The 16,237-nt window shown below is 38.4% G+C and overlaps 1 protein-coding gene across 2 annotated transcripts in view; it reads left to right on the forward strand.

Annotated features, from left to right (window-relative positions):
- Nucleotides 1-11,358, forward strand: part of ADCK1 (aarF domain containing kinase 1) — a 115,656-nt gene extending 104,298 nt beyond the window's left edge. For both annotated transcript variants that reach the window (XM_087952011.1, XM_026664352.2), the window contains 4 exons: nt 5,104-5,253; nt 5,837-6,034; nt 7,091-7,284; nt 9,446-11,358. In XM_087952011.1, the coding sequence (XP_087808137.1) occupies nt 5,104-5,253; nt 5,837-6,034; nt 7,091-7,284; nt 9,446-9,614 (711 nt within the window). In that variant the 3' untranslated portion in view covers nt 9,615-11,358. The remainder of the gene's footprint in view (nt 1-5,103; nt 5,254-5,836; nt 6,035-7,090; nt 7,285-9,445) is intronic.
- The last annotated feature ends 4,879 nt before the right edge of the window (nt 11,359-16,237 follow it).

The following is a 16,237-nucleotide window of genomic DNA, read 5'->3' on the forward strand; positions in this document are numbered from 1 at the left end:
AAGCTTTTGGCAATTCCCAAACTCCCAGTGAGGGTCAAATAATATGATTTTAAAACAATATTTTTTAAAATAATAACATCAATCAAGATTGGAACTTTGTTTTTAGGTGAGAAGTAGTGAACTTACCTCTGTGTCCCACTTTTCAATCCCACTTCAAACTGGGAATGTGGAGAGAAAGCCCATTATTTCTAGCTATTTCTCTGGTACCAATAACAGATCCCAGTTATAAAAAAAAAAAACAAGAGGCAAAGGTTAAGGATCCCAACCCCTTATCCATAAACCTTGACCTCTTCCTACTGATCATTTACAGAAAAAGCATCCAGCCTGTTTTCCATTGTTTAACTTAAACCTGATTATTTGGGTGCATATTGAGTTAAATTTGACGATAACTATGTAGGCAAATGTTCATTATTTTGACTTGTTTCTGGTAATAATACTTTCAGGAATAATCCTGTGATGTATTTGAATGTTGCCCTACTTTGCTTGATTGGTATTCTTGCATACATGATACTGCTGATAGTTATCCCCACATCCGTAAATTGTAGGCCTCATATTATTTTCTTTACTCTTTCTCAGACCATTGTTTTAACTATTTTGATCTGGTCGACAAACCATCTCCACCTTTGTGATTTTATCAACCTTAGCTATTGCCTTCTTTTATCACTCTGTAATCTGGAGCTCAGGAAAACAGACTTATTTACCATTTTCACTTTTTGCCATCAATTGTAAATTGATTAACAGTAAGCCCATAGTTTGACATCACCAATATTTGTCAAAATTATGTTCTTAATATAATTCTAGTTCATTGTAAAGATTCCTTAGAAAATAATTAAGGAGCTTGGTTTGCCCTTTATCCAGAATATATTTCATATTTTGACATGATTTACGCAGTCAAAAGCTTTGCCATTGCCAGTGAAGCAAAGAATTCAGCCTTCAATATATTGTGAATTTTGTTTTGTGTCAGCCATCATATATGTGGCCAATAAATTATTGTTGTTAGATATGTGCAGCAAGAACTCCACTCTGGATCTTGCTTATCTGATCTGATTATCAAAATTTCTAGTTTGTTCTGTATTTAATCTCATTATCTCTATCTCCATTGATAGTAGCTCTGTTCATTTAGATTTTGTTGTACATGTTTTGTACTTTTAGGAAAATATTAAATATTACTGATTACTAATGCCCATGAGTACCATTTGGTTGCCAGAACCGTCCTACAATATTCTGCTGCCATCAGTTTCTACAATCCTACAAATATTTTTTATGTTTTGTGCTGGATTCAGGGTTATTCATGCTAAGCAACAATCATTATACCAATAGTAAAAAAAAAGTAAACTGAATTTGCGCAGCCATATGTGATCTGCATTTATAACTATACTCTTTTTCCTTGCCTGCCTGTGTAATGATTATGAACTGGGCATGTCAATTCTTCAGAGCACTGTTTTCAAGCATGTTTGTTTTCTCTATAAATAAATGATCACCTACCCTTTGTTTTGTCTTTCTGAAAATCCCAAAGCAGCCCTCCAAATATGAATGGAGTTTTTATTTTATTTATTATTATTAGCTTTTTATTTTTAAAATGTATTGCCCTCCCCATTTTACCACAGGGTAGCTCTGGGTAATTTTTTTTTAAATAACTGGGTAAGATTCTTCTTGTTAGATTTGGAGGAATTTTTTATCCATTGGGCTTTAGAAAGCCACATCTGGAATTGAGGAAAAATGATCTGACACTCCCATAATAGAGCATATTCTTCATTATCAGAAATCCTTTGAAGTATGCTTACTCCACTAAACTAGTAATGATAAATTTCTTTTTCAGCATTCCATGAGACAAAATTTGGCAGGTGACATAGGGCATGGTCATGAGACATGGAGTTAGGCAATTTTAATGACATCATTATATAGAAAGATAACATTTCTCAGATTCAGTGACCACAGGTTTTCAATAGTCTTGCTAGAGGATAGTAGGAAACCCTACAGTGTTTTATTTCTGTCTTCAGGCACACCAGGTACCATGTAGCAATAGTGCAGTGGTGGCTAATGTTTTTGGGCTCCTGTGCCAAAAATTGCCAACACCCAGAAGGCACTGCGCACGCCCCCCCATGCCCCCTGCGCAAGCACGTGCGATCCCCCTGCTGCCCCCTTACCTGCACTGTGCATGCACGCACCTCCCAGCTGATTTTTCACCCCATTTGAGGCCTTTTTTGGCCTCCCAGAGGCTCGAGGGAAGCCTCTGCAGCCACTGCAGGCCGAAAAATGGGCCCGTTTTGTCACTTCTGGTATTTCCGGAAATTATAGGAAGTGACAAAGTGGGCCTGTTTTTCGGCCTCTAAAGCCTCTGGGAGACCAAAAAAGGTCTCAAATGGGCCAAAAAATCAGCTGGGAGGTGCATGCATGCGCAGTGAGGTAAGTTTGGCTGGGGCTCGCATACCCACACAAATGGCTCTGCGTGCCACCTGTGGCACGTGTGCCATAGGTTCCCCATGACAGCAATAGTGGGAGAAAACTATTACCTTCATGCATTCTTTGTCAGCTTCCATGATTAATCTAGTTGGCCATTCTGTGTAACAGAATACTGGATTTCCTAGTTCCTGGGTTTAATCTACAAAATTCTTTTTACGTACTTATGGAAGAATGTAAAAGAACACTTTGATTCAAATTAAAGTATCTTATGTTTATCAATAAGACATAAGATGGAAGAACCATTAGCTATACATTGTGTCTCATCAGAAGAATAAGATGCTATTTTTCCACAAAGTCGTTCTCGATATTGTAATTTTCTTTTTATATTTTATTTGGGGTAGCATACATAAATGCTATTATCCCCTGCAATCTGAAATATTACATTTCACTCAGCTATTTAAAAATATTTCCACTTTATTTGACTGCAAGTGTTGACTACACCAAACATTCTGCTGTTATGAATTTAGAAATGGATTTTTTCCTCAATCAGTGCCCATCAAATTTGTGAGCAATTATTAGCTGTAAAGTATCCTAAGGTCTCAGGCAAACATTTTTGCAAATGCACAACAAATCTATGTAATGTTGTACCAAACCCCTCCCCCAAAACCCTATTGGATGGTAACTTTCCTAAAGAGTAAGCCCTCGGTTTTTTCTAACTAACTTTTCTATAAAAATTGTATAAAATTAATACCGGGTGTAGCCCAGTTGTGATGGGGAGCAAGCTGACATGTTCAGTCACCTACATCCTTCCCTGCCTTTGCTAATTTCACACCAGTGTGACTGGGAGCGCCTGCACTGGTGGATTGTTTTTTTTTAAAAAGCAACATGTTTACTGATCCAATTAACCTTCGATTAAGGTTTTAAAATCCACACTATTCTTTTGGCCCGAGGAGGTAATATCAAGCCCTAAGAAATGAGCTACATCATGACCTTTACTTTTAATGAGATCAATAGGAGTTAGTGTCGCCATCCCTTAAAATAATTGGCAAATATTATGGCTGAATTAGAGCCAATGGTTAGCATGTTTTCTAAATTGGAATAGACAGGAATAAACAGACATGTTGGATCCCATCCTGTACCACTTGCTCCATGGTCAGCAGGGAGATTAAATCATTACAACATCAATTTGATTCCAGAGAAGATTCATAATCATATAGCAGGTGTGGTAAACAACTATATATGTGCTCAAAACAATTGCAATGTTTGAAGAAAGGTTGAAGTCAAGTATGTAGATGTCCGCATATATCCCATTTTGGCCATATTGATCATTGTTCTAGAATGGATGTGTTGTAAATTTAACAAAAGTTATTAATTAATTGTGTGGATGGTGCATGACAGTTTTATAAGCCGTAACTGTGGAAGAAAATGAGTGATTTCCAATTTCGTGTGCACAATGGAAGGAGATGGTAAATTTTGAAATTATACAGAATAAAACAAATAATACTCTGTCAATGTGTTAGCATTGGTACAAACTCATATGTTACATTCTTTTTCCTTACAAAACCTGGGTTGAGGCAGTAGGTGGGATGGATTGTTCAGAGGTAATTCTCATTACAACCTGATCCTACTGTAGATTCCTTGGTAGAAGCTCTGCTAATGAAACTGCATATATAAACAAATTATGTTTGTAGTGGAGTAGAAGTAGAAAAGATTTTAAAAATCAGGTACTCAATTTATTTTTCCATTGCTTTATTCTTATTCTTTATTCTTTTTCTTTCATTTCAGCATATGTGAAATTCAGTTTTCTTTACTTCATGCTGATTGGCCAATTGGTCCAGAAAATTAAATGTTAGAGCTGCCATTTCCTAATTAAACGAGCATTCATCCTTTCATTAGTACACTGTAATATTTTGACATGCATCCTTTTTTTTTAACCAATTGGATTCTGTTCATGCTTGAAGGCGAACTCAGAAGAAGTAAATGCAGTCAAATACATTTGAGTCATATTTTATTGGAAAATGTTATTTTCCAGTCTCTGGCAGGCACAGTTTTACAGTTCATTTCGGATAACACTTTACCCATAGGCTTTCACTCAGATTCACAACTGTATGTGGATGGTCATGCAACAATATCTGAGCAAGAACAACATACAACTTTCCTCAATGAAGTATTTTTTACAATTATATTTTTCATCTTCTCTGGCAATTCACTCATTTGTAGCTATTCAAGTGCAACCCTTACTAAATAAGATTTATAGGAATATTTGGGCAACCTACTTTTATGTACACTGAGAGCATATGCACCAAGACAAATTCCTTGTGTGTCCAATCACACTTGGCCAATAAAGAATTCTGTTCTGTTCCGTTCCATTCCATTCCATTCACCCCCACCCATATTGCTTATCTACACTCTGCTTATCTACACTCAAAGTGTTATTTGTGATTAATTTTGATGAACATGTTTACACTTCTGCTGGCACAATTCTAGTTCTATCCAGATGAGGGAAAGACACCGTAATGCTTTCTCGAAGTACACACACATGTTGTTTGAATGATGCCATTTTCTCTTGTATAAAAAAGGAATTAGCCAGCTACCCCTCTGCCATTCCAATAGGTGGTACTGCTCTGAACTAGGTGATAGTCCGATGCTTCCTGGTATTGTTGCTTCTTGGGGCCTTGCATCTCCTTCTTCTCTCTACAGATCTCTCGCAACCTAGGAAAGATATACAGTGAAATGATCTTTGTGAATGGCTTTGTGCACTGTGACCCCCATCCTGGCAATGTCTTGGTGAGGAAGTGTCCAACTACAGGCAAGTCGCACATTATACTTTTGGACCATGGACTCTATCAGGTATGTAGCTGGCTTGTCAAACAGACGGAAAGATAATGAAGATTGGTTTTGTCATTAAGCAGCAACATCTGACCACCTGTGGGGAGAAATATTTTTACTATGGCAGAAAAGAGCCAGCTATTTCCATGAGGTGCCCTTTCTGCCAGCAGGAGATAGATATTGTAGTAATGCCAAGAGCAGCTCAGCCAAAAAGTAACTGACCAGACTATTGGAGAGACGGGCTGGACTAAGGTTGGGCAAATACAGCTCTAGACTGCACAGGAAAGAAAGCAGTGTTAACATTTCACCTGGAGTTTGAAGGCAAATTTAGGATATAAGAGATGTTCTTGATTGAGAGATTTGTTGATTGGAGGCTACCCATATATATATGGATAGCCTCTCTCTCTATATATAAATGTTTTAAATAAATACATTTTTAAATAAATAAGAGATGCCACACATGCTCACCCAATGCTCCAGAATTTAAGTCAACTGTCCATGTTGGTATGAAACAAGTGACCCAGGCCATTTAATTCTTCAAGAACAATCTGTACGTGAGTCCACAGACTGTTTAACAATACTTTGTGCCATTGTTTTTCTTAAGGTCCTGACAGACAGCTTCCGCTTGGATTACTGCCGACTTTGGCAAGCCCTGATCAAGGCAGACATAAAGCAGATTAAAAAATACAGCCAGCGCCTGGGAGCAGGTGATCTGTACCCCTTGTTTGCTTGCATGCTTACTGCACGTTCCTGGGCATCAGTCAACAGAGGCATTGATCGTTTGCCCGTCACAAGTAATGAGGTATATTTTCTTGGGATTAAAAAAAGGGTGACACACAAAAATGTCATGCTGAAGATTCACTGCTTATCTCAGATAGAATAAGCCTGGCAGCTTACATATTACACTGAATCTGCTCTCTTCTAATTGCCCAATAACAGTTTCAGACTGAGGACCAGCATTTCCAAAATTGGACTTGGGGTTTTCTGCATAAAATGCATACTGCCTTTCACTGAGTTACCAGTGTAAACTAGCTCTTGTGCTATATTTTTAATAAAGTATAATATATAGTGTAATAATTTAATATTTAATATAGCCTTGTGCTGTATATTTAATGTAATATTTTAATATAGTATATACATATATATTTAAAATATTTAAAATATTTTAATATAATATTTTAATGAATGAAAGTGAGTATACATGTCCCAGGATAATGTTACAGGATCTAGTCTGAGTTGGTCACTGGGACCAGAAGTTTAGTCTTCTGGCCTTTCAGATTCATGCTGGAGCCCATCTTCAGGGAACTTCTCTCTAGCAGAGTGTGTGCTTCAAACTATTCTATGTGTGGTATTTATATGGTGTCTGGTTGTGGGTGGCTTTTTAGTTGTTGATTAGGTATTGATGGCTGACTAAAATATTTTTTTAATGTAGGTATTTAAGGTGTCAGGCTTGGACCAAGGAAATTGGGGTCTAAATCTCAACTCAGCCCCGAAACTCATTGCATGGCATTAGACCAGTTGCTTCCTTTGAGCAAAGCTTCTCTTCCTGTCTTGTACAGATACAATTAAGGGAGACCTCCTATACAAGCTGCTCATTAAATGCAATTAAATAAATAAATGCCATCAGAATTATCATATAGGAAACTCAAACGTTCTTTTTAAAAAGGGGACATAAATCAGAGATAAAACAAATGCTTTGTGTAATCAAAAAGTTTTCAGATTTTGCATTTCCCTTTGAACCTTGGGTTCTCTAGGAAATATCCCTGTCTACTACCTTGGAAATCTTCTGTTGACAGGGCTCAGAATGTGAATCTCTTCCTTCCTGATCTCTCCTACATTTCTGATCTGATTATTCCAGGATGTAGAAATCCGGACCAATGCTGCTACTTACTTACCTCAGATCACTAAGCTTCTCAGCAATGTTCCTCGTCAGATGTTGCTGCTGCTGAAGACCAACGATTTGCTCAGGGGGATTGAATCCGCCCTGCAGACACGGGCTAATGCCAGCTCCTTCCTCAACATGTCTCGCTGCTGCATACGAGCTGTTGCTATGTAAGTCCCCATTCGCATAAGTAGGATTCTTTTTTTCCCTTTTTACACAAGAAATCCATAAAAATAAAATAATAAAAAATAAAATAAAATAAAAAATCCATAAAAATCAGAAAATAAAATAGAGGCTGAATAATCAAGTCCTTGTTGATGATCCAAACTCTGTCAAGGACCTTGGAGTACTCATCTCTAATGATCTGTAACTACATAGCCAAAAAGGCATTAAGAGTTGTTAACCTAATCTTACGTAGCTTTTTCTCTGGTAATATTACACTACTAATGAGAGCATACAAAACATTTGTGAGACCAATACTTGAATACAGCTCATCAGTCTGGAACCCACATTACGTATCTGATATTAACACAGTTGAGAAAGTCCAGAAATATTTCACAAGAAGTGTTTTCCACTCCTCTACTCGTTGCAGAATACCTTATGCCACCAGACTTGAAATTCTAGACCTAGAAAACCTAGAACTACGCCGCCTTCAGTCCTATCTAAGTATAGTATATAAAATCATACATTGCAATGTCCTATCTGCAAATGAATACTTCAGCTTCAACCATAACAACTCCAGCAACAGAGTGATCAATGTCTGGAATACTCTACCTGACTCTGTGATTTCTTCCCCAAACTCCAAAAACTTTAACCTTAGACTTTCTACTATTGACCTCACCCCTTTCCTAAGAGGTCTGTAGGGGGCATGCATAAGCGCACCAACGTGCCTACTGTCCCTATCCTATTGTTTCTTTTATTTTTCTTATATGTATCCATGTATTCATAATTATGTTTTTACTTATACCTATTATCTTGTAAGCAATTGACAAACCAAATAAAATAAAAAATAAATAAGGGATTTCCTGTCATTGATACATTTAGATGTTGTCTTTTTCTCTAATCCAACAAGTTAAGTTAGCCATTTTAGCAAGTTCCATTAGCTTCACCAACCTTTCCTCCATTACCAAATCTCTCCATCTTTGTGCATGTAATAATCTCAGTTATTATATACAAGACAATCTGTTTTTTTTTCCTGTTACCCATCAGTCTCCCATAAGTAGAAATCTGAACTATTAACTGATGTTGTGATTCCTGTTTGCAATGACTTTAAAATGCAGAAGTTACAAAAGTCAGCTTGGTGCATTTTTCCATGCAGTAAACAATCGTTGTCATAAAAATATTTATTCATTTTATGCAAATATGTTCAAAGAGATATTTTGCTACATGAGTGGGCATTTATGAAGTACTTCTCCAAATCATTAAAGTAGCTATTCCCAGCTATCTAAACAAACATGTAGCTATTTCACTTCCATTTTTTCCAATTGAAACAAAATGGACATGCCATGCATATGGAAACAGCTGGGACCAACTTACAAAATAGTGGTGTGAGTTTGGAAAAAAGCACAGCTGCTTCACTGATTCCAATGGTTAATTTGTATATCTTTCATATTGTTGTGAAATGCCTCTTTCAAAGCATTTGTCCATTCATGATATTTATTATCTGCTGTTGTCTTGAAACAGCATAAGGAAATTCAATTAAAGTGGAGAAAATTGCTTACGGAGTTGTAGACATAGCATACCATTCATCACTTGCAGAGAATACAAAATGGGGCTTGAGGGTGTTTGGTTCTTTCTGTGGAGGTATTTCTGTTTTACCTGTCATCTTCATCAGTCTTGTCTCCTCTCCTGTTCACTCTTACCTGTTCTCTCCATCCCCACCTTCAAAGTAGTTCTGAAGAGTCTGTGCTTCCTCTCACTGGTTTTTTTCTACACAAGATTAATTTCTTCTTCTCCTTTGTATTTATCTTTGTTGCACTCATTCTTCTTATAAAGTATGGAGTAATTGGAGAACTTAATGCAACGGTAGATGAAGAGACACACTTCGAGTCTTATATGAGAGGATTCTCCAACCTTAGCAACTTTACGAGTTGTGGACTCCAACTCCCAGCTATTCTGTCTGAGGAATTCTGGGAGTTGAAGTCCACAAGCTGTAAAGTTGTTAAGGTTGGAGATCCCTACCATATGAGAAGAGCCATTAGTACACACTACATATGTTGTACTCAGCTGAAATTACAAAATAGTTTGTATTTTAGAAATGGTTCCTTTCTGGGGGTATTTTATTGTTACTTTATAAGGCAGTTAATGCATTTCTTTTTGTGTTTTGCTCAGGTATCAAAGGAGCAAGAGTAACTCGCTGTTCAGAAAGGCTCAGATATCCCTTTCTGAGGCCTTGAGCTTGTGGCAGATAAATCTGTATGAACGGTTTCTATGGCTGAAAGTGTCCAGGCTGGGAAACTGGGTCATTGCTTTCTTGAAGTGGATGCACAGTTCTAAGTAACTGAACAATGTGAATTTCGACTTGCTTTCCCAATGGTAGCATTCACTTCTTATTTATTTTTCCTGTAGTGTTTTTGGTATTTCTTCATGTATACTGTATATGGTGCTATACATTCATTGTATTTTGCAGGGTCATTTTTGTAAAAATAGGAGATACAAAATGGCAGCTAGAACTAAAAGAAGCCAGAAACTTGCATTTCCAAATATAGTTCAGGGGAAGTGATAGGCCTTTGAAAGTCCTCCAGGTAAAATCTCAATGACCCAAATTAATTTTTATAAGGCCATTTTTTTTTAGAAAAAGGGGGAAATTAAAGTATGGAACACAATTTTAAAATCTGCAATGAACAGTGAGCTTTTAGTAGTACTTTATGGTCATCTTCTCCAAGTTTTACTTTACTGTATAGTCTATGTTTTAGACTATAACTACAGTTAGCCAGTAGGCAAATATTAGCTGAAGTTCAAACCATGTTGAAAATATCAAGTTGAGTAGGATTGTCCTTTGGGTTTCTTGAGCTATTGTACTACATCAGGGGTCTCCAAACTTGGCAACTTTAAGACTTGTGGACTTCAACTCCCAGAATTCTCCAGCCAGCTATGCTGAAGTTAAAAGTCCACAAGTCTTAAAGTTGCCAAGTTTGGAGACCTCTGTACTACATGATAGTCATATTAATATATTCTCATCTCTCCTGAAAGATGTGAAAACAATGGACAAGGAACTAGAGCCAGGATTATTGAATAGAGAGATTTTTTTGGGGGAAGGAAAGCTTAGGGTTGAAGATCTGTTTTCATAACAGACTTTTAAATTGTGAGTTTGGGTCATTTTTTGTATATTCTTTTTTTGTCATAATCACAGAAATATGAGCCTTGTTTGAAATGTAGAGAATGGAGGCAATGTTAAATAACAACTTATTGTTTCAAGAATTCATTTCCAAGTCAAATATTCATTATGTATATATTTGTAGGGGAAATATCCACTCATTTCTTACACAGAATGCAAGTAATACCCCTCCTCCCCAAATAATTCTATTTATTTCACTTTCCCTATGGAGAATTTTTTTTTATTAAAACATAGTAAATATGATATAAAATGTAACATGGTCATTGAGGTTATTATCTCAAAAACCTCTGCATAACAGAGGTAACAATAACAGGTATTATGTCAAGGTTGGGATATAATAAATTATTAGCAAAGTCTCAACTTTTATAAAAGTGGTATGGGAACGTAAGAATTATTTTATTGTAGGGAATAGTGGCCTTTTTCTATATTAATAAGGATACAGCTATTTAAATAATTATTTTCAACCAACTAATGTAAATAAAACTTTATACATAGAAATCTATGTTTAATTATATTGCTGTGTGTGGCAGAGTATTTCTTGTTACATTTTTAAAAATGTACAGTAGGTTCTTGGTGAGATCTTCCATGGGATCAGAAGAAAATTGTACAAGTCACGACAAAATTTTAATCACTATTTCTTTAAATATAAATATTAGGCATAGTTGTATCTGATTGTAATGTCAGCATTTTATTTGCCAAACCATGAGCCTATTAATTAACAAATGAACTGCCAGTTACCATTCTAGTTTTCAAAAATGTGAAACAAAATGTGTTAAAACTTAATTGGAGCATTCATTGGATCCTGCCTCACTCAGTTCCAGAATAAAATATCTGATTCATAACTGCTGGAATGTGGAACTTATTTACTCAATAATGTCAATTTCAATAAAATCCTTCAAAACATTCATTCTTTGTTCCATCGTGTACATTGCCAAGTATCTCTCTTGTTTATTTGTTCATTGTACAAACAAAAGGTATACGGGGATAGCCCCAGGCTCAGCTTGATCTTACTGTTTTGCCAAACAGAACAGTGTGCAGTCACGGTTATTATTTATTTCTCTTCTGTCCTCATGAGTATAATACAACAGTGTATCACTTATACAAGGCTTAGGAGGCTGCTTTGCACAAGGTCAGACTATTTGTTTCTATGTGTGCTCTCACCAGTTCTCCAGGATCTCTAGCTGAGACCTTTCCTATCTCTTGCGACCTGATCCCTTTATGCGCCCTGTGATTATGAAGCATCCACCATTTTTGAAGTAGGTGCTACCAAAAACTGATAGACACCATCAGCAGGTCAAGAATAACACCCTCCATTACTGCAACAATGGACTTCCAGTTCGGAATGGGACAACTTGCCTCAGCCAACTCACTGTGGCCAGTTCACCATGGCCAACATGTCACGGGACAACTCACCACAGTCAACTTGCCATGGGACAACTCACTATAGGACAATTTAACAATTCAATTTAATTATTTAAAATAAACAAAAGTTTTCGTCATTCACATTTCATTTTTGTCCCTCTTTTTGCATCCTTTCTTTAATTATCTATTCCACCATTTCTTTGATATTAGTTTAACTCCTGCCCTGCAGCAAATTGTCCCGTGGCGAGTTGTCCTGCTGCAAGTTGGCTGCGGCAAGTTGACTGAGGCAAGTTGGCTGTGGCAAGTTGGCTGCAGTGAATTGTCATAGACCTTTCCAGTTCCCCTATTGTGTTAGAATCAGTGCTTCCAGACTAGGACAGCAGATATCTGTGTCCACAGATGAACTGCACAGCAGTTCTTCAAACCTAAAGGATTATCATGTATACCAGGGCTTGATCCAGGGAAATTTTGAATGCAAGACCATACTTCACCCTAGAATATGACCCCATTTTTCTAACTATTACCTAGCCTTTAGTGAACATTATCTGTATGTAAAATGTTGAAATGCCATTTAAGGAAATTGGAGATTGGAATATTGTTGGGAAAACTAGGAGATCTAAATGGGCAGAAGGGAGCATATCCTTAAAATGGCCTGACAATTCCTAACAAGCAGCAAAATGGTCAACCATTGCTCATTTCTCCTAAGGGAGATATTTCCTAGACATTTATTTCATGTCAGGAAGATTTTTTGAACTAGAATTGCTCTATCAATTGTTTTGTATTTGTATGAAATTAACTCACTGTATGGAAATAAGTGTAATTTTGATCATTAATCTCTAATTTTCTATTTTTAGTTACATATTTAAAAAGTGATTGATTCTATACGTTTGGTCCACTTCACGTTTTGGGTCAGACTAGTCAAAATTAACTTTTTTCTATTCCATGTCTTCAAATAAAGGGATTTCTTTCCAGGTATCTGTCATTTGCACAAGTCTTTGAATTCCAAGGTTAAAATTCAAGGGAATATTTTATTTAGAGTGTGTCTCTATTAACTCCCTCTCCTGGTCAAAGAACATTATGTCAACTGATGTCAAAAATAAACATGACTTGCAAGTCTTGTTTGAAGCGTATTTCTGATGACAGTGCAGTTTTTTTTAAAAAAAGTAAGCCATTCAAATTTTCATCAAAAGTCATTTTTAAGAGAGCTTTTGGAACATTTCATAATAGTATTTTCCAACTGTAACTAAGCTGTAAAATAATCACACAGTCAACATTTGCTTATTTATGCCTCCTTTCCCTTTTTATTTTCTAAATCTGCCTCACGTTGTAAATCTCAGAGACAGTTTTATCAGAACTTTTCTCACCTTCTGTACAGAAAGAGTCTCAGTGAAACTCTTCCTTAATTATGCCAGGTATAAGCTGAGTGGGAGAATTGCTTTGACAGGTTTTCAAGACTAAAATCAAGCCCTGTGAGGCTCATAAAAAACAAGAACCACTTACATTTTTGAAAAGATTTTTATTGCTAGTAGGGCAGTATAACAGAATGTTGAAAGCATTTCTTCCACCCAATTTATACCTAGCATAATTAAGACAATATTGCTCCTTTTCTCACCTTTCCCTCTTTTGGGCTGGCTGTCTCTTTGGCAACAGTCTCATTTCCTCCTCTGTCTTCTTGGGGTCTATTAGGCTTCTTACTATAGGTAGCACTGCAAGCACCGCCACTTTTCTATCTACATCTGACCCAAAGTGCCAGAGTTCTGCTGTTTCATAACTCTGAAAAAGGCAGCAAGGCCATGCACGGTGACTCTAGCCTTTCAGATATTTTCAGAACTTGCAAGGCTTGGATTTTCAGGAGGGATGGAGTGTATTCCAGAGGATTAAAGACAGCTCAGTTCAGATGGTTTGTGCGAGAGAAAGAGGGTCAAGACAGCCCCAGTTAGTATAGATGATGTAGATAGCAGTGTGGTTTAGCTTGCCAAGATTCTTTCTAGAGGTGTGGAACTGTAAAGAAATCAACATGGAAATTACTGTGTGTTTTTCTCTGTTTTGGGAACCTGACAAAGGGGAATGGAAGTACAAGAGTTGGCTATGGTAACTATGGCATTCTAGACATAAGATTTAGCCATAATAACTAATATCCATTATTAGTTTTAAAAAAACAATTCTAATCTCCACTTAAAACTGTTTAATTTGGGGACATCATCAAATTGTAGATAGATAACCCCACAGATTAACTATATACTGTGCAAAGAACAACCTGTCCTGAACCTCCCTCTGTTCAGCCTTGTTGAATGACCCTGAGTTCTATTAATATAATGGCAGGAGAAAATGTACTCTCTGCAACCCATGATTTCATGTATTCCTGACTTAATATACTTTATTAAATATTACTATATTTCCAGTTTTGCACATTGCATTTCTAGATGTGTATAGAGAAATTAGCACAGAGAAGGTCACAACCCATTTACTATCATTCCAGAGTACAGCACAGGGAATAAGGGATTTAAATTACAAAAAAGCAGATTCTATCTGAACATTAGAAAAACCTTTCCAACTGTAACTGTTCCTAGCTTTCTAACTATTTGATAGTGGAACCAATTACCTAGAGAAGCAGCGAAATCTCCTTCCTTAGCTGTGTTCAACCAAAGGTAAAAAAGTATCTGTCAGAGCGTCTTTAATTTCCATTCTCGCACTGAGCACAAGATTGGATTTGATGCTTTGTCCAGCTCTTATGTGACCCTTGCTTGCCTCCAGTTCCTCATAGTAGAATTTCTCTATCAATTTTGATTAGACATTCTATCAATAGTTGATAGTTGAATAGTTAACAGCTGGATGATTCTGGATCCTGCAACAGCTTTCATTTACTCTCTGGACTAAGAACTAACTATCTGGATATATAAAAAGTTAATATTTCTGGAGCGCATTTATATCAATAATGGTGATGGGAATGCTTAATAGGGCCGTGTCATGTACCGTGTTTCTCCAACAATACGGCCTCCACCAATAGGAAGGCCCAGCATGTTTTATCGGCATAAAATCAAATTAAGCCCCTCCCCCCAAATTAAGGCCTATATTAAACATGCGAAATGGGGGGGAATGGCAGGGGGTGCTTGCCGTTAGGAAGTACTTTTGTTGCATACCTGGATACGGTGCTGCCTGCGTTGACTTTGGTGTTGGTGGGGCACTTCGTATCAGGACACCTTCCTCCACCGTTGCTTTCCCTTCTCCCTTGCTGCCGCGGCATTTAGAGCAATGCCGTGCCGTTTGGCGCAGCCACGCGCAGCCAGCCAGGGCGCCTCCCCGCAACTGGAGCCCGGCGGAGACACTCGGCTTCAGGCGCTCCTGTCGCCGCCTTCCATTCGCCTTCAAAGGCAAAGCCAATTCTTTTAAAAAATGACACCCTACTCCGGTACGACAAAGCCTCCCCTGCCCGAGAGGGCAGCCCAACCCCATGTGGGGAGGCGAATCTCCCGGGGCCGCAGCGCAGGATCGGCCCACCCCAGGAGAAGCACCCAGCTGCCATCCGTGCCTGGCGTCGGGCAGAGTGTGAAGAACTTCACCTGGGGAGCCCAGTGCAGCTGACAGGCGGGCCCTCCTTCCCGGCAGCAGAGCTCTCACCAAGGCAGTGAGAGCCTCCCCACTGGACCCTCCACTCATCCTGTCAGGGCCGCGCCAGAGCCATGTGGGCTGGGCAGAGCCAGGAAAGCAAGCCACGGGTGCGCGCCTGCCTGCCAAGCAAAAGAGCCGGGCTGACCCAAGCTTGGCTTCCTTCCCAAGTCCTTCCAGCCCGAACCCGAAGGGGCCACCGGGAGAGGCCGTCTGAGGCAGTGATAGCACCCACCCATCCATGGACAGGGAGGCAAGGCGATGGCCTGCACCGCATCCTCCGAGCTGAGCCCCTCTGAGTCAGCGCCTCTGCCTGATGCCCGTTCCACTGCAGCGTTTGGAGCTGCTGGCGCATTTGGAGATGTGTGGGGACAGGGACGGGCTGGGCGAGGGGTGGAAAGGACGGGTGGCTTCGGGCTCTCTTTGCTGGCCAGGGAAGCAGCGCTGCCATCACCTCGCCTCCCTGTCCGCGAATTAAATTTGTGAGTTTGCTTGCTAGCAAATTTTATGTGACAGACTCAGATAGCCGATGACAGAAAGATAGATATCTGAATCTGTGATTCTGTTAGCAACTCAATCTGCCTGCTTGCTTTGCCTGATTTTGGGTAAAAGTTGTTCTTTTTTTTATAAAAAATTCAAAATTTACATAAATATAATATTTACATACAAGCCATGCCTAGCCAGTCACATGACCACCAGGCCACGCCCACAAATTAGGCCATGCCCAAGAACCGGTTGTTAAGAAATTTGAATCTCACCCCTGTCTCTGTGTGTTTGTGTGTGTGTGTCTGTGTGTGTGAGATAGATAGATAGATAGA

Source organism: Notechis scutatus, chromosome 1 (assembly GCF_049901735.1).
Source record: "Notechis scutatus isolate UNSWTSFEM ecotype Mainland chromosome 1, rNotScu1.2, whole genome shotgun sequence".
NCBI classification, from domain to species: Eukaryota; Metazoa; Chordata; class Lepidosauria; order Squamata; family Elapidae; genus Notechis; species Notechis scutatus.